At 34.9% G+C, this 18,593-nt stretch overlaps 1 protein-coding gene across 1 annotated transcript in view; it reads left to right on the top strand.

Moving 5' to 3' along the window:
* Positions 1-18,593, top strand: part of ERC2 (ELKS/RAB6-interacting/CAST family member 2) — a 278,502-nt gene that overhangs the window by 111,144 nt on the left and 148,765 nt on the right. The window contains exons 8-10 of the mRNA XM_026035392.1: positions 13,275-13,412; positions 16,032-16,172; positions 16,664-16,804. Of these exons, the coding sequence (XP_025891177.1) occupies positions 13,275-13,412; positions 16,032-16,172; positions 16,664-16,804 (420 nt within the window). The remainder of the gene's footprint in view (positions 1-13,274; positions 13,413-16,031; positions 16,173-16,663; positions 16,805-18,593) is intronic.

The following is an 18,593-nucleotide window of genomic DNA, read 5'->3' as shown; positions in this document are numbered from 1 at the left end:
TTAAGGATACAGTCTTTAGTGTCACTGGCTGCTTAAGGCTGCAGCTTTCCACATCAAGACATGGCAGTCTGAAAGGCAGGTAAAATTCAATACGGTTTTTCATTCAGGTTAGTAGTGTTGATTCCGATACTGTTCTCTGTTTTGTTATATTCACACAAAAGGAGGCAATCAATTGTAAAATGAATCTAAAATATGTTTAAATGCAATATGTGAAAGAGAGATTTAAAAAAGCCATTTTGGAGGGAACTGATTAAGGTGCTATGTAATGCACATTTATTTAGAATTTTAAAGGTAGATCTTTAAGCATAAGATAATGCTTAAGCATAAGTCTTCAGTAATGAAAGTTATTCCAGACGAAGTTATGCTAGCTAGTTTTGACAAAAGGTTCTTCAAACATAGATCACATGAAGAGTATTTAGTAGTTCAAGACTTAAATTATACATAGCATACAGAAGTGCTCTTAATAATAGTATTTCACTTGCAAAGCAGAGCTGAGATTAATGAGGTACTTACATGAAAGTCTCATACTGCTGGTGTGACACCAGTGCTATGGGGAGAGGAAAGACGTTGTCATTACGTTCTGAAATGCCAGTAGTAATTAATGAAGTTATCCTTACATGAGACCCTCAGTTTATTCATGCTGCGAAAGCAGTCCACTCGCATGCTGGGAATGTTATGCTGAATGAGAGAGCAATATTTTCTTTTCAATGGTTGACATTTTTTTTGACATGTGAAAGAGCTGACCTTAGGTATAGAAGGAATGGGCTGCAGAAGACTAGGAGTTGTCATGCTTGGAATGTGCAGAAGAACATAAAGGAATTGTTTAGGGAAATAGATGCTTCTTTATACATGTTATACAGAAAAAGAGAGTTAGAATTGGACATGAGAAAAATATATTCATTTGTGAAATATACTACCAAGAAATGTAATGGAAGCCGACTGAAAGAAATTTCAAATAGCAAGAGAGTGTTAAAAATATACCTGATAGGAGTTTTACATTAGGCACCTTTCCATCCTGGACATACATTCCTCTGATTCGCTGCTTCGGGAGCAGCATCTTTGAGTAGCAGCCTGGCTGTTTCCTAACCAGCTTAATTGGACAGGTTGAGTGGGCTTTGTGCCTGCAAACCATTTACCTCAGAATCTGTGACAACTCATTTAAGTGACACAAACCCAAATTCTTCAAGAAGCAATATTTGTTATTTGCTCCAAAGTGTGTAGCTGTGGCTAAATTTATCTTTTTTATTTTTTTTGGAGGGAAAGGATCGGCAGTCTTGCGAGCACGGGCTATCGCTTTGCCTTAAGTGTTCTGCTGCAAAACTAGTTGGAGAACAAACAAAGAGGTAGAATAGGAAAAAACAGTTTCTAGCTTGCTTTTGGTGAAGCTTTCCTGTACTGCTTATAGATTACCTGATTAATGCTTGCAGACTACCTGCTAAACTGTTCTTCCTAATGCTAAAATAAAAATGCTCCAAGTCCAGAAATACAAAATAAGCAGTATATTTGATTAGTTGTATTTTGTTAGTTCTAGAATTACCTCTTCACCCATGTCAGGCAGTTTCCTGGACATAATTGTTATTTTAAAAGTCTAGGTTTTTGCTTCTATCTGTTATGTGCTGAATGGAAGACACCACAAGTGGAATTATTAGAAGAATTTTGTAGTGTCGTTGTTCACATTGCTTATACTTTCTATGCAGACATTTGTATTAAGGTATCACCATTGTTGTTATAGAAGAGCTAAACTGTTAAGCAGATGTTGATTAAAGATATTCAAGTTGCTGTGTTTAACGTTTCAGTTGAAGTTTAGTGGTGCTTTGATAGTTTATACATAGCAAGTCCATGTCTGGCCTGCAGTAACTAATGATGCAACTCAATACGTGCATTGTCTTTGTGCTGCTATAGTGCAAATATTAAATTACATCTCATAGTAACAGGAATCTTGGGTTTCTGGCGAACATTTGGAACACTTCAACTTCTAGTTTCAGTCTGATATAAGCCTACGTATACTGACCATATGTTAATTTAGAATGATTAAGGAAAGACATCCCTAAAAGCAGGAGGCAGGGAGCAAGGTTGTAACATCCTTTTGCGAAGCTTTTCTTTCCCTGAAAGTGGTTACACCACTCTTTATGTAGGGGGTATAGATTCCCTGTATCACCGCTGAGCTGAAATATAACTTTTAGATAGGAAATTATAATTATTTTTCATGAATTACTTTGTAAGTGTATAAGCTCAACTGTTCTTTTTTCCACTGACACTTAAACTCATAAAACTAGTTCCATCTGAAACTGGATTCTTTATCCTGGCTTTTGAATACAAGTTCTAAGGACATACATGTTCTGGTACAAATCAGCACAGCTGTATTGAATGCATATTGTCATCTTTCTTCAGCAGCTAGAGGGCAGAGCTTCCTTTTTTTTTTTTTTTTTTTTTTTTTTTTATTTCATTTTTTTACTGTTTCTCTCTTCTTCTCACTCTGCCTTTTATATCAGTTATGGATGCCTTCAGCGCTTTAATTTAGAAAATATTCTTCAGTATTTCAGTTAGAAAAATGTTTTTAAATGTGTAAAGGAAAAACAAGTTGTTTGAAAAAGAGATTTGAACAGTGCTAATGCGAGCATCGCTGAAGCTGTGATAAATACCCAAGCAGAGGAGTGTTTGAAATGTGTAGTTAAGACTCCCAGCACAATCTAATATTGGATAGCAGAACACAAGGTGATAATCTCTGTCCGAGCAGCCTTGGTATCAACTCGCCTGAAAAATCATGATTAATTTGAGATATCTTTTTGCCAAAATAGTCGTGTAAATGCAAATAAGTTAGAGAACAGGAATAACTGAAGCTGATGTGGAAAGATATCAGAGCAAAACTAGTAGAGCTTAGGGTTTTCTTCTAACATTTGAAGATTATAAATATCGTAAAAGAGAAAGAATAATTCTGTGCAGTATAAAGCATATAAAATGCGTAGCATAAAATCAAGTTGACAAGGATATCTGTTTAGTGACTTCAAATGGGAAATTCACTTGCCATAGGTTTTTAAAGGTAAGGCAAAGCAGAACTGTGGGTCACAGTCCTGGAAAGGATATCTGGGTATCATAGCCCATTCCACTGCCTGAAAGCTGTATTTTTACAGTGAGTGAAGCTCATATTACTTCTCAAGGGACTGAACCTACATTTGCAGTGTAATCCAGGTGGGCTTCAAGCCTGCCTATCACACTTCAACTTTGGAAAGAAGTGCAGTTTGTGATGGTGGAGACTCCTCCTCTCCCTCTCCCCTCCCCTTCCCTCTTTTTTCTTGATAATTTTTTCTAAACTCTTCTTAGTCTATTACTGATGAAGATTCCATTATTCTTTGACTGTTTCAATTTTACTGATGAGTGCTTCACATGGGTTTATCTTGACTGTGAAAAGGGGTGCATCGTTCTAACAAGTCTCCATTTGAAAGCTGGTGGGGTGCTGCTTAGATCCAATCTAGTGATAATTTAGACATTGATATCTCTGTGTCCATTCATTGCTATGAAAGGCTTCCCATTCTACTGTAGAGCTGACTCTTTGTGGCTCTCCGCAGCTCCTGAGGTGCCTATTACCCGATTGCCTTTGCAGCTTCCCTTTTCAGGATTTCCTGTTGTCCAACATTTGTCTATTCAACTTATCTGCTGCCTCACTCTTGTTCCCACTACCATTTAACTTTTTTTATGAGACCTACTATAATTTTTTAATCAGGACAGGCGCCTCCAAGTCTGCCCAACTGATGCAGACATTATATAGAAATGACAAGATGATACAAACCAAAAGGTATATCGCTGTTCATACTTTTATTAAAAGTGTGTGTATGCAAAAAATAGTTTTTTTTTCCCCCTATATGTGAGTTTACATTACGGTATATTCAAATAGTCAACTTCTTTGACTGCTTGCATACCAAATAGCGTAAACATTTTCTTGAAAAATCTGTCATAAGCTAACATATGCAAATTCATACACACCTACAAAAATAACACAGATCTGGCCCTGTGTAAGAAATCTTTAGAGGTATTCAAATACCTAAAGCATGGAATTGAGCAGAAAGCTAAGAGAAATAATGTAGACCATATTTTAAGGTGTCTGAAACGTGCAGTTGAACCAGACTTCAAAAACACAATTCCATAATCGGTTATTACTTGTGTGACAAGAGAGGTACTGTGGGATGTGGGAATTCGTACGCAGCTTGCTTTGAAAATCTGGTCCTAAATATGCGCAGATGGTTGTTTTTCAAGAAGTGCTAATTTTTCAGAAATAAATGTTCAGTTCTTTTTGGATCATATGATCAAATGATCAAATGATGCTCATTTTGCAGTGGTATCTTTACTGTCTCAAAAATGCTTGTTATATTTTGAATTATATCACAGTAAATAGCTATAACAAGAGTAAAAACTTTTCAATGCATGTCTGACAAGACTATGAGCCCTGCTTAGAAGAGTCCAAGAGTCAAGCTGTTTTGTTCTGAGAATTTATTGGTCCCTCAGGAGAAGAGACAGAGACTGAGTATTTCCAGATACACAAGTGGATATTATCAGCCCAGGCTTCTTTTGGCCGGCTTCCTGCTGGAGGTTAATTTTAGCATTAAGTTCCAGCTCTTTCTCAACTGGAGTCTGGCAACAGAAGCCAAACTTTTAGTCCAGGAGCTCCTCTCTGTGTGACAGCCTTCCCCTCTCTTGGCTCCATTTGCCTGCTGCCCGTCTTTTACAGCCCCRTAAAAGCAGCATCAGCTGACTTGAGGGCAGCTCCCTTCCCTGCACTGCTGCCCTCGGGGAGCTTTCTTTCCCCTCTCAGAAAACTCGGCATCTGCCCCTTTCTTTCGTAAGGCTTATGGGTCCCAACCCTTCCTGCACCAGTAAATTTGAATCCTATATTAGGGAAGAAATCTAGAATCTCAAAAAAAAAAAAAAAAAAAAAAAAAAAAAAAAAAAAGAAAGCTATAACTTTGTTTCCGAAGAAAATGAATGGGATGTGCTCATAGTTTCTCAATGTGAGATAGTTGGCTGATGATTGAGATTATAGAGCAGTAAAAGAATTTCCTCTTGTATTTGCATGTAATAGCACCTTATTGCAGATACTGTCCAGAGAATTTAAGTGCATGTTCCCAGCATGCAGTATACGTTTCTCGTAGTACTSAACATTTCATGGTTTTTTCTTTTTCCTCTCGCAAATTAAAGGGCCTGTACTGTGCTAATACTTCATGCTTCTGTACAGTTCTTGACTGACATTGCCATGCTGAACAGACTGGTAAACTGAGTCACAAAGAGCATTGTAATGAAATAATAATAAAACCTGATTTACAAGGAGATTTAACAACCACATTGGAAAAACAGGTATCTGAATTCTCCTTAATGATTTTAAAACTATCTTCTCAAACTTGGCAGCTTGGAGRAAAAAGGTGAGAGTTATTTACCCAGAGATTACAGCCAGTCCCTGCAGGTCCATCAGGAACAGTGCAGACTGGAACTGTAGCATCTGCAGGAGAGGAACTCACTGGTTTCCATGTTCTGCTCCCTCTTCCTGGACACACTGGTGACTTTATTGGGGAATTCAGCACAAAACTGAAAAATTAGTAGACCTTTTTGACACACTGAGGGGGTTGTTGATGAAAGAATCTCTTCTGTAAGGGATAAAAGGGCACTGTCTGGAGGGTTTGGAAAATGAGTTCCAGTTTCTACCAGAGTCATGATGACCTGGATTTTTCATATGAGAATTTGTGGGTTAATTCTCCAGAAGTTATACTGACAGAAAATGTCTCTAAGGACCTGTTGGAGTAGTAATATAATTAAAATAATAGAGGAAATTCTTAGCTATAACTGTTTGAAAGATTTGGGTTAATTTGTGAATAATTTTACTAAGTACTCTCTAAGCCCTCTTCCAAAAGGGTCCAAATATTAGTTTGTTCTATATGCTGAGAGCTAACCTCTTTGGACCTGCTCTTTATTATATTACTCTGTATGTCTGTGGCAATAAAAATCAAGGGAAGATCATGTGTTCCTAAAGAGGCACAGTTTAATTGCCTTTAATAAAATTCTAGGTAGTCTGCATTTATAAATGCAAATTGTAAAGCACCAATCTATAGATTGAATGCAGATACAATCCACTAGGTTTATATTTGCTATTGTAAAAATCATCTCCTGCAATGAAAGGTCTGGAGGAGAAAAAAGAAGTGAAAATTAATTATACAGAAGCTTCCAGAAAAAAGAAACAACCTCAGAAAAGATTTAAACTGGGATTGCTCAAATGTTAGTTCCAATTATAGAAGAATGTGGATATTCCTKCATGGAACTGAAAATTATTAAGTCATAGCTGGAGGAGGATGAATACATAAATAAGTGGAAGTGAATCATTTAGTCACCATAGCTAAATGGTTGTCTAATCTCCTTAAAATAATCTTTGCAGATCTGTAGTGCGATATCGGGCTGGTAGTTGCTAAGAAAGAAACCTCCTTTCTGGCTCAGTTTTCTCAGCATTAGAACTTATATTCCAAGCCCAGAATTTATAGTTTGCATGATGTGGATGATATGCATAGTAACTTTATAGGAAAAAAAATATGTCTATATATATTTGGCTTCACTTCTTTCTTCTCTATACAATTGCTAAAGCGGTCAGTTTACAAGACTGCATAGTAAAAATAACACATGACACATAATGGACTGTTACAGTGAAGTTAAAAGTTAAATCTTCCTCTTAATGCTGTGAAAGCATGTGTTTCTGTGAAGCTGTGTGTAATATTGACCTTGTACTTAAGCACACTGTATGGGGTTTGAATTTGTAAAAGAACATACAAAAGAGTCATTGCTTTCAACTCTTGTTGCTTATTCAACCTCATAAGGAGTCAGCCATACACACTCATTGCTTTTTTTCTTTTGAACACTATATGCTGAGAATAATCTCTATCTGATGTCCTGTTGACATTACGGTAATTTTATACATTCAATTTATACATTGCTGCATGTGTTCTCTTCTGCATTATTTCGTACTAAGTGCACATACATAATATGCATGTCCAGCATGTCAAGTTAGTTTCCCTTAGCTGTGTATTGGGAGGTCAGTAGCAGAATGCATTTGAGTGCTTTGTTGAGTAGCTTAGTCCTGGTTTTTGCACACTAGGAAAAAAAAATCCATGAGTAAATAGTTTTTATAAAAGGTAGTGTTGGATAGTCCTGGAAAAGAGGTGCCAAGTGCGCATTTTTTTCCCCTCCTAGAATTTCAGCTGGTTGCCAGTGCAAGTAAATTAATTTTAGTTGTTAAATTTAAGACAGRGTTCAAATTTTCATGCAGTCTTTTTACAATTGTCTTAGTGCAGAGTTTTGCCTTACMAAATTAATAGTATTTAATATGTCATTCCAACACTTGACATTAGTTCTCTGTGAAGCTGCATGCTCAGCTAACATAGCATGACAATACCTATTAAAAGGGGCAATTAAAAGGGATAGTGTAAACCCATGAAGAGTGTTCTCTATAGGTTCTTGATCAGCATTGTTCTGACTGGTGGTAAGAGTTAGCAGCATTTTGTAAGTATGCAGAAAGGCATATCTTAGGTAAGTTACTGTGTTTTGTTTTATCTAACTGGAACATTTTTATGCTTGCAAAGAAATGTTTTAAAATCATATTATATGCAGTCATCCAATAATACCTAATAAAATGAGAACAAAAATAGACCTGAATTGATTTCACTAAGAAAAGTTTTGTATCATAAATGCTCCAATTTCTTTTGTAAAATTAGGTAGTGCTTTATATTGCACAATTCCTGCAAAATCTCTAAATAGACTTTGAAGTTTTGATTTGCTTAAACTTGATGAACTTGGATAAACAGAAAATGTGTTGTATAAAACTGCCTTATCTTTGGAGGGAAACTGTATCTCTGGAAGAAATATTTAGTTTAAATATTTTCTAGTTTCTTACCGTGATCTTATTTTTTTTCCTGTTCCCTATGCTCATGAATTAAGCAAAATTCTGCTGGATTATTTTCCTTACTGCTTGAAAAACATGAGTTGGGGAGGTAGCAACAGGGTAATTACCAGAGCATGCCATTTCTCTATTGCTCTTGTCATCAGGTTAACGTGAGGGCTGACGTCTGAGAGCACAGCTCTTCATTGGCTTCTTTGTGACTGCCACTGTGCAGCTGTGCTCTGCTCCTTTGAAATGTAGCCCTGCAGGAAGTTTGAGGGAAAAGAGCTTTGCAGAAAGATCTTTCATCAAATCTTGACAAACCCACTGATTTGGATATTGCTTTCTCCTTGGATGCACACCGTCCTCGTGGTTAGAAATGTGCTGCTTCTCCCAAGTAGCCACCTCAAGTGATTACCTGCAGGCTTGCCTGAGTTCTTTGTTCTTTTATTTTTTTTCCCTAGTTTGTCTGCATTTCTTTGTCAGATTGCCTAATCTAGACTATGTTAACACGTTATGCAAATTTCATGCAGTTTTATGTGAGACGTTTTAAAATCTGAGAATTCTGACTAGAGAAAATAGACAAATCGAGCAGATTGAATTTTCAAATTATAAAGAACCGTGTTAGATGATATTTYGTGTTTGAATTATTTAAAATTCATAAATACAAATTGGAGTGGAAAATAGCGGAAGACTAAGTTTAGACATATGAGACTTCAAAGTTGCACAAGGAAAGTGAAGAAATTCTCTGATATATTCTCTCTTGGATTTACACTCTCTTATACTTTAATACGTATCTCTGAAGGCAAATTGTTACACCTTGAAAYGCTTCCTTTGATTATACAATTTTCTTTCAAATTCCAGGGTGYAGTAGCCTGGCCTTAATTTAGATAATGAAAGCAATTTTCTTTTGAGAACTTGAGTTACTATAGAATTATAAAGCCTGTCTGATGGTGAGATTTAATTTAATCCYGCACGTATTAAAGAAACATTCCTGAGACTGTTGCCAAAAAGTGACCAGATTAGCACTTCTGCTTTGTTGAGAGGATACCCCCATAGGAGAGGCATTTATCTACAAGGCTAAATGGTCCTATTGCATAGAAGTATAAGTCCTTGAAGGTTAAGAAAAGGTTTAAAAAGTCCCTTTATAAAGTGAATGCAGGCATGCTCAAAAGTAAATTGTTCAACAGTAAAATCCTGCTTGAGTGATATATATACCTGCATCCACAGATATGTTAGAGACAGAACATGACACCTGATAGACTCTATCAATTTGGGTTTTAAAAAAGGAGGAAGAACTAAATCATATCTTGTGTTCCAAGATTTCAGCATCTCAAACTGCTCCATCTCTGTAACCCTTTTGAGACAGCTCATTGTGATTAACTAGTCCAAAAATCCTGTTTGCGTTAGTAGGTCTGTGTTAATCCCATGCCCATCCCAACAACACACTTGAACTCTGCACTGCTTCCCAGTGTGGTCCTGTTCCCTTCAATATATTTTCTGCAGATTTACATAGCACAAATAGAAGAATAATCAGATCCTTTCTTCTTGTTTTATCTACGGACTGTGCATTGAATGACTGATTTTAAAGCAGTTGTGATTCAATGGGGATGTTTTTAATTTGCTGCCTGTTCTCTTTACCTCTGAGGGAAGAATTTTGTAAATGCTGAATAATTTTAGAACATGTTTTCTTGGTTAAGGGTTGGATCATATTTTAAATTAGTTTTAAGAGGAAGGAAATCGTGTAAATGCTGTGGAATTCAGATAAGCACTGTGCATAGGAAATAAGTACTGTAATTCAGGGTGGGTAGAATGGTAGGTCAAGCTGATGATAATAAAGGACTAGATCTTAACTTTGTTTCCAAAAATATGTGATCAATATTCACTCCTCTATTTTGTTTTCTCTTTGCTTGAGATKATAGCATGATGAAGCTGAAATGTGCAATTGCTGGAGTGTTCCACAGGGTGTCATGAGGTAGTTGTTAGAATCATTAATACTTGGATGAAAGGAAAGAAAGAAACATACTGTGCAGTCCTCTAAACACCAGTTAATGTAATTTTAGATGTGACTAATACCCGTGCCATAAAATAAAAAGTTCTTAAGTCATTAACRCATGTATCCTATTTCTGTATCTATATAAAATATATTCACAAAGAAAAACATTATTAGAGATCATTTACAAGAGTGAACTATTCTGTGTAAGTTCTTCSCACCAGCCTTTATGTATATATGTGTGTGTGTATATATATGTATAAAAAAAGGATTCAGGTCTTACAGAACAAGTGGAGTCTTTCTCCCATATCAATAATCTGATAGACCAACCCAAGTATATAAAAAAGACACAAAATTTGCATTTGCCACAGCAATATGAAGACTTTTAAATCCTTGCATTTATGCCTCAAATGCTCTTACCAATTTACTTTCAAAAATTTTTACTCTTATTTTTATTTCATGTTTATTTTATTTAAATGTATTTAAGATTTTTACACATGTATACAGCTATACTGTGGATTTTGATTTGTTAATTATAGGTTTTTATGATGTCAGTATAAGACTTCAGCCTTTTTTTTCCTGGAAAAGTGTGATGTGGAAAGAGAGGAGGAGAATTAGACCAAAGTATGTCCCAAATGAAGTGTTTTTGATTACAGTGATACATCTTTTCACATGGGGACCAAATTTTTATTGCCATAACTGTTCAGTTGAGTTGCACATGAATTTAACTTTGAAATTGTAATGGAAACTTTTAAATCTAGTTTAATAATAATTGTAAAGGATGCTGCTTCTGTTAAAATCTGAATTTTATTAAGTATATTAAGCATTGGCCATGAGAAAATTGCATTATTATGTGAATAGCAGAACTTCATTGATCTAAGTAAGAACAGGAAATGATCTAGAGTATAAAATTGCTGAGAATAGCTCCCAAAGTAAGAATTTTAATCTGTGCTGAGAATAATAATTTGTCTTATTTTAAAAGCATATTTAAATCTTGTCCTGAATCAATGATGCCCTAAATCAAGATTTTTTTTTTACCCAAAGACTGTCAAGCAGGCAAAATGATAAAAGAAAGTGGTGATGTGAAGTCTGAAATATCTATCACTGAAAAATTAACATACTTTGCATGTGAGGACTTTGGTACTAATGCAATTAATAAATGCTGCTAGAAAGACAACACTTCAGTAGGGTTTCCAAGTTAGTATTAATATGTTCAGCACTCCTGAAGCTGGCTTGCARTATTTGTCCTTGATTCTAAAATCACCGTGTGAAGGTGTGTAGCTTTGATTTTATTTATCCCTACTGTCTTTCAGTCCTGAATGCCTCATGAAAGGGTTGAACATCTGCTTCCTTTTAAAATACATACGCCCTTAATACATTGTTGCTTCAAAACAGTCCCTATTTAGGCATCTCAGAGTACGTTATATAATGTTCCTCTAGATCTTTTTCCTTTCCAAAGTCTGCTGTAAGTTGACTCTACCCCACTGATTTCACTTGTACTTTTATTTTTCCTTCTTCATAATAGCTTTACATTAGAAATTACGGATTTTACATAACTTTTGGCGARTGGAGGACAGAGGAAGTCTGCATTTGTTACAAAGACTTTTTTCTTATTCTTTAAGATTAGTTGGTTGGAGCTACTGTAAAAATGCTACAAACTGCTTATAACATTGGAGATAGTTAATTGGACTATCACACAGTGCTTTCCTGCAGTTTTTTAAACTCCTAGTTTTAAACACTTTCAGCAAACACAAAATAATTGATAAATGCTGAACCTTACGTGAGCATAAGCTCTAAGTCACTGGCAGAAACCCTATGGTGCTTTCTTGGCTATTCCCACTTATAGTACATTATCAAACAATAGAATCTTATAAAAATACYTGAAATGCGTCAGGTACAATTCCTGGAGGTACTTGTATGAAGGAAACTCTAACATCTAGCATAGATGATGGCATTTGGAGAGGGGGCTCCCAACAGACTTCCTGTCAGGCTCTTCATGTTGGAACCGTGCTTTCAGAATTCCTGGATGTATCTATAAAAATGACAATCTGGTCTTTGCTTTATGAGTGTAGAAATACAGCTGTTCTTATAACAAAATAACACTACTATGTGGATAGTAGTTTCACCATCCAAACAGCATATTGCTTGTTCTGAGAGTGAAAAGGCATAAATATCTTCCAAAGTTTCTTTATGAAGCTGTCAATAATCAATCCGGTCAGCTGGTACCTTCTACAAACTGCTGCTTAAAAAGTGACAAGRAAGATATTTGTGGTCACCTTCCTGTTGGTAGCAGATTGCCATTCTCAAAAATAAGGACTARCAGAAGAGTGCCCTGATCAAAGTTTCTGATATTGCAGGATCAGTCATAGACGTAAGTGTGCTCACCACTAGAACTCCATTTAATCTATTTTCAGCATAGAGAGCCATAGCACATGCTTCATTTTTGATGCAGCTTCTGAAAGGATGATGTGGGGAGCAATGAGAAGCTGCTGCGAAGGTCGGGGTGTTCTGTGTGTGCGTGGGGTTGCGCGCACACGTGTGCGTGGGCGGGCGCACTGCTGTCAAGATAGAATGGGTTCTTGCTGTGCTGTCCTCTGTCAACTGCAACATCACATCTTCTGAAAGAAAACAGGGTTTCTTTCAAATGGTTCCAATGACAAAATAGTTCCAATTTAACCTGTATAAATCATGACCTAGTTAAMAATAAGGTATATTTATAGGAATATTAGCAATATATTTAAGCACACATTGGAGGAAGAACTAGACCCRTTTAAAGCAGGTCCTAAATCAGGTCATATACACTAAATCTTGATGGAGAGGAAGAAAAATTTTATGAAGAAAAGATTTTKGGGGGGAGGAGGTGTTGATTTATTATTTTGAAACATAAACATCCCCATCTCTGCTCAGAGGAATTTCTTTTACAGCAAGGCATTGAGAATTTGGATAGGTAGGTTGTCATCCATCCTGACTCTTTCTCCCCGTTTGTTTTATTCTTCTTATTGTAATGAACAATCTAAAGGGGCYGTTCCGCACATGATTTGAATTGCTAAGATAATGCAATGCCTGAAATGAAAACAATTCACATAGGACCAAGCAATTAATATAACATAAAATAATATAATAATACTTGACTGTACTGAGATTCTTTATCATAACTTGTTAGAAGATGGTATTATTTAGTAAAAAAAATCAAATGGAAAGAGTGGGACAGAAATTAAAAATTAGTCAAATTGTACTGTGTAGAAATTTAGCAGGATACTGGAGCATACATATCATGTGTATAATATTTACACATTCAGTTGGTCCTATTCTCCAAGTCCTTCCTTGGATGGTAAGACAATGTTGATGAATATTGTGATCTGTTTTTATTTTCAGATTGAAAATCTACAGGAACAACTTAGGGACAAAGACAAACAGCTAACCAATCTAAAAGACAGAGTGAAATCATTGCAGACGGATTCTAGTAACACAGACACGGCACTAGCAACCTTAGAAGAAGCTCTGTCAGAGAAGGTAATGTTTTATCGCAGGCCAGCATTCTGTGGTGCTCCTCTGGATGGAGTCCAGAAAAGAGTTTTTTTTAAGTTGCAAATTCTAACAGCAATGTGGTRCACTTTGCGATTAACCCAAAATAATTTTATTCTTATCCAGGAAAATAGTAGAAAATTAKAAGATGTAAAACTGCTATCAACTTCCTTTATGTTTTAACAAGGAACTTTCTAAAGAATATCTCCGCTCTTGGGCTGGCCCAAAGCAGCTCAAGAGGTTGCTTTCATGAAGCTGATATTTATAAAGTTGGTCCTGCTGTAGCAGCATACAGTAGATAAGCAATTGAGTGTGTCTGATAATAGAGCTATATGCCGCTACAATTCAGTTCCTGCTCCTGTGATAAAGTGCAAATAGATTAGACCTGTGAGGTCCTAGATTAGTGCATAAGGAAAGCTTGCCAATGCAAATAAGAATGAAACAGGAACACATTGTTGGGATTTCTGCAAGTTAGCTGTTAATCAAGTAAAACATGGTATATTAGGGCCTTTTAACACATGTTTTTGACATTTAACCTTCTGCAGCTGACAGTTAAATTAGTCTTCTTTTGTGATTGACTGAGAAAAAATTTATGCTATTTATGTATTAATAAAATGAAATAGTACTATATTTAATTATTAAAAAGGAAAAAAATGGACAAATAAAATTTTAAGATGGTAATGGTAAAAAATTATGAATATAGCTAGGGGTATTCTGAATCAATTCTCAGGCTATTCCAGTTAGTGTATTCCAACTAGTGATTTTAGCATTAATAGTCAAGGGAATATCAAGAGAATTTATATTATTTATTTTAGAATGAGCCTGGCATACTTAGGAATTTCTCACATCATGTATATAGCAAAAAATAGCAAATAGTAAAATTTTTAAAAGGTTAAGCTGTTATGCTTGCTGCTTTGTAATTTGTGTAATACTCAAGATGGTGTTGCTTAAGAATCTTCATTCTCTGCAAACAGRTTTCTGTATGAAATCTTGGCTCTGAATAAGTCTAAGCGAGGCTTAGCCATTGGATGGAATGAATCCAGGATTCATCCACCTTGTGCATGGCATCTCCATGCTTGAAAAGTCATAATATTGTGAAAAGACGTTTAACTGCAGATAGCCAGATACCTTCAATTTTTGGTATTTCATTTTTAACGTATGCTAAATGGAATATAGTATATCAGCAATGCAAATATATATATTTAATGTAATTGTCTCTTTTTTTGTGAAGCATTTTACACTACTGCTAGTTCTCTATTAAGGCACATACAGCTATCTGAAGGTTAGTAAAGGAGTCCTTGTTGCCAGGACATACTAGATACTAAATAACAATAGCACTGTGAATGATGAATAAGAATTGTACTGAAATGACTATTATATGATTATTCAGTGTACTGCTAATTATTTTCCTGTATTTAAGAGATTACGCATCCATTTATTTTCAGACTTTATTTCACTGAAGCATTACTACTTATTGAAATGAAGATGTTAATCTGTTTGTTAAAACCTTCCTAATATTAAATGTTAATTTTACTCATACATATAATTGGAAGTGGTGATGGATTCAAAGTGATGGACATTTTTCTTCCAACTATTGGTAACACAGAAATCATTAGAGCTGGAAGTCAGTATCATATAACTGGAAGAAAGAAAATAATTTAGCAGAGGCTCACAAATGTTTAAAATAGTAGTAAAGTGGCTGTATGAGAAAAACGTTTGAAATATGTCACGCTTTGCTCTTATGTCTAGTTTYACAACCAATAATAGATTAGTCATTTAACAAGCATCTATGAAGTCTTATACCCTACATCTGCTTTTGATACTTGATCTTAACAACTCAAGTTACATAATAACAGATGTTACATAATAGCTTACGTTTGCTATACAAACCTAAGACAAAAGTAGGTTAATTTTCAAATATTTAAAATAAAAATAATGAAATATAACAATTAAGAATTCAACAGTAACTGTAATATGCTTGCTTGCACATATACAGGGAATATGTTGTTAGCTATCTAATAAGTACCTGTGAACATTAGAATATGAATATTTACAAAATATTCCCAAGCTTTGCATGAAAATTACTAAGCTTTGCAGAACTTACGAAAGTAAGTTCGAAGTAGCTGTGAGAAGCTGTATTTTTCTGTTTCTTGAATTGGCATTTAAATTTCCAAAGATGTAGAGACCCCATTCAAGTCAAATTGATTTTGGTGTAGAAACATTCTAAGTCAGTAATTCAGTAATTTTAAATAATAAAATATTTATCCARTTGAGATCGGTTCAAATTGATTATTATTTTTAAGATTTATAAATTGATGTAGTATAATGCTTAGCTGTGAATATCTTTATATGCATATTCACACCAGTAGAGACAGTTAATAAAGTTAGTAAATCTCATAAAGTGTTTGAAACCTTGTTCTGGTGCTTACTAAGGTAGTATCGGGTATGAAATTGGGAGAAATTTTCTGTTGACTGCAATGTCCTGAAATTAGCTTGAATCATTCTCTTATTCCAAAGGTTGACTTTTATTGAAGTGCTACTGAATGTATGCTATTTTATTCCTCCTTTTCTTAAAATGATTCCCACCATTGCATTTTATATTGCTAGGAAAGAATAATAGAGCGCTTGAAGGAGCAAAGGGAGCGAGATGACAGAGAAAGACTTGAAGAAATTGAATCTTATAAAAAAGAAAATAAAGACCTGAAGGAGAAAGTTAATGCTTTGCAAGCTGAACTGACAGAAAAAGAGGTCAGTCTTTGCAGTAAAATTTTTAGATATGTTCTTCTATCTATGATTTTAAGATGAAAAAATTCAGTAAGATTGGTTTCAGATTGTTTAAACTATGGAAATTCTGCTCCTGGAGTGGTATTTTCTTAAGCATTCTTTGTAGTTCTTGCTTTTGTACAGAACACATCTCTACACTTTTTGCATAGTTGTGTATCTTTTCTTCTCTAACTTTTCCTTTGGATAAGCCTTCAGAACATTTGAATATTCCATTTTTGTTCCTGTTTTCATTTGTCAAACTACTAGAATTGCTATGACTGTTTTTGTGTTTCATTGCGTGCCAGCTCCTGTGGTTTCAATTGCCTGTAGTCTCAAAACACTGTCCTTTGCTTATCTTTGTATCCTTTCACTTGGAGGGACGGGAGGGGAACGAGATTTCAAGTGACTACTAAGTTGACAATAAGTTAGTGTCCTGGTGACTAGGAATTAACGTTCTACTCTTGGTCATTTTGCAGTCTAGTTTAATCGATCTCAAAGAACATGCATCTTCATTGGCATCAGCAGGGCTGAAAAGAGACTCCAAACTTAAATCTTTAGAAATAGCCATAGAACAAAAGAAAGAAGAGTGTAGTAAGTTGGAAGCACAATTGAAAAAGGTAAGTTCTATGCTTAAAAACAAAAACAACAGCAACAGCAAAAAACAACACCAAACAAAAACCTATTTTGATAAAGATGAACTTAGGCTTCTGGAGTTAATCTAAAATCTACCCCTCTTATGATGTTTGCTGATGCTTGCATCAACTATTGCTAACTTTTTTTTTTTTTTTTTTTTTTCCTTTTCTGAAGAGGCTTGTGTCAAAACTACTAATGAGCCTCAGGAATTACCTTGAATACTTTACTGGAGGGAATTCTGAGAAGCTACTAGAAATAACTAAACTGGGTACAGGACATTGGAGGGGAAGTAGAAAAAAGTCAGAAAGCAGAAAAAATTATTGAGATGGCAATTTATATGTGTATGAATTTATTCCAGAATTCAAGTAGATGGGAATGTTTGCAGCATGTGAAAAGGAAAAAAGTTCAAAGGCTGCACTTTCTAATAAAAAAAAAAAAAAATTAAAAAGTGAAAATCTGGTTAGATTTTATTTTGGCTCTTTTGCTGATGAATATATGCTAAGACTTTTATTCCTTGTAAGACCTTCTGGTGGTCTTGATGACTTTAAAGCTGTGATAATTAAGCAAAATAATGCCTAGTTTATCTCAGTTAGCAATTAATTATTTTTATTCAGCAAGTAGCAGAAGCAAGCATTTAAAGGAAATTGTTTTAAGATCTTTGTTTTATAGCCCGGCTTTATTTAAATCAATACATTAAAATAGATTTTGCTAAAATGATTTGCAAATTTTGTTGATGCCTTTTCTACCATACATTGTTTCTTTGACCTCTTTCTGTGTCATTTGGTAACGTCTGCTCACGTTGTTCAAACACCAGTCTCATGACATACTTGATGGATTTAAGCATTGTGTTTGCCTCCTGCAATTCATTAGTAAGTGTGAGTCAAACATTGATTTTTGATACTTACATCTAATGTTGCCTTTTCTAGAAAAAAAAAAGAGATTAATTATTTGTACTGTGTTACCATTCTTAGAATAATACTCTGACACTTTCTTTTACCCAGGTTGAGTAGTTCCTGCTCTGTGTTTAAGCACATTATTTTCAATAGCCTTGCCTGTGAGGAAGGTATTGTGGAGGGTAAAGGAGGATATCAGCATGTAATCTTTTATAATTTTTCAATTCAGCATGAATATCTGCAATTAGATGCCTGTACAGTATATTTATTGGATAAAGGAAGGTATTCTTTTTCTACAAACATATGCGCAAGCTTTAATGAAAATCAACTACTTGAAATATGTGATAACTTGTAAATACTATTTATACCAGAATTAAAATATCAAGTAAACTCTCTCACACACTTTTGATTATTTATCATAAAAATTGATTGTCTTATTTGTTTTCATTTTAAGCAGTAGTTAAAAAAAATCTAAAGCACAGGTCATATAAAGAATGGAAATCCTCTTGAAAGACTTAAAATCTAAAGTCAGTCTTTCATTACTAAATATATAGACAGATCACGTGGTCATGGAAAAATAAGCAATTATAAAATTCAGAGTGTCTGCAATGCCTTTCATATGAAAAGAGAGCATGTTTCTTGTGTATGAATACAAAGGATTATTAAAAGAAAGTTGAAAACATTATAGTTTCATTATATCATAAACACAGCATAATGCCCCAGTGGAAATTCATCCAACATTTGTAGGAGTCCAGATATTTCCACTATAAAACGTAGTTACAGCTACCTTTGTGGGCATGGTTAGTTGAACAGAAACAGTGGCTGTTAATGATAGTAGGCTCCAAACAGTAATTTTCAATTTATGCTTTCTCTAATAAAA

This window comes from Nothoprocta perdicaria, unplaced genomic scaffold (genome assembly GCF_003342845.1).
Source record: "Nothoprocta perdicaria isolate Ctin4 unplaced genomic scaffold, notPer1 scaffold_16, whole genome shotgun sequence".
NCBI classification, from domain to species: domain Eukaryota; kingdom Metazoa; phylum Chordata; class Aves; order Tinamiformes; family Tinamidae; genus Nothoprocta; species Nothoprocta perdicaria.
Note: the sequence above shows the minus strand (reverse complement) of the source record. Positions and strands in the feature narration are given on the sequence as shown.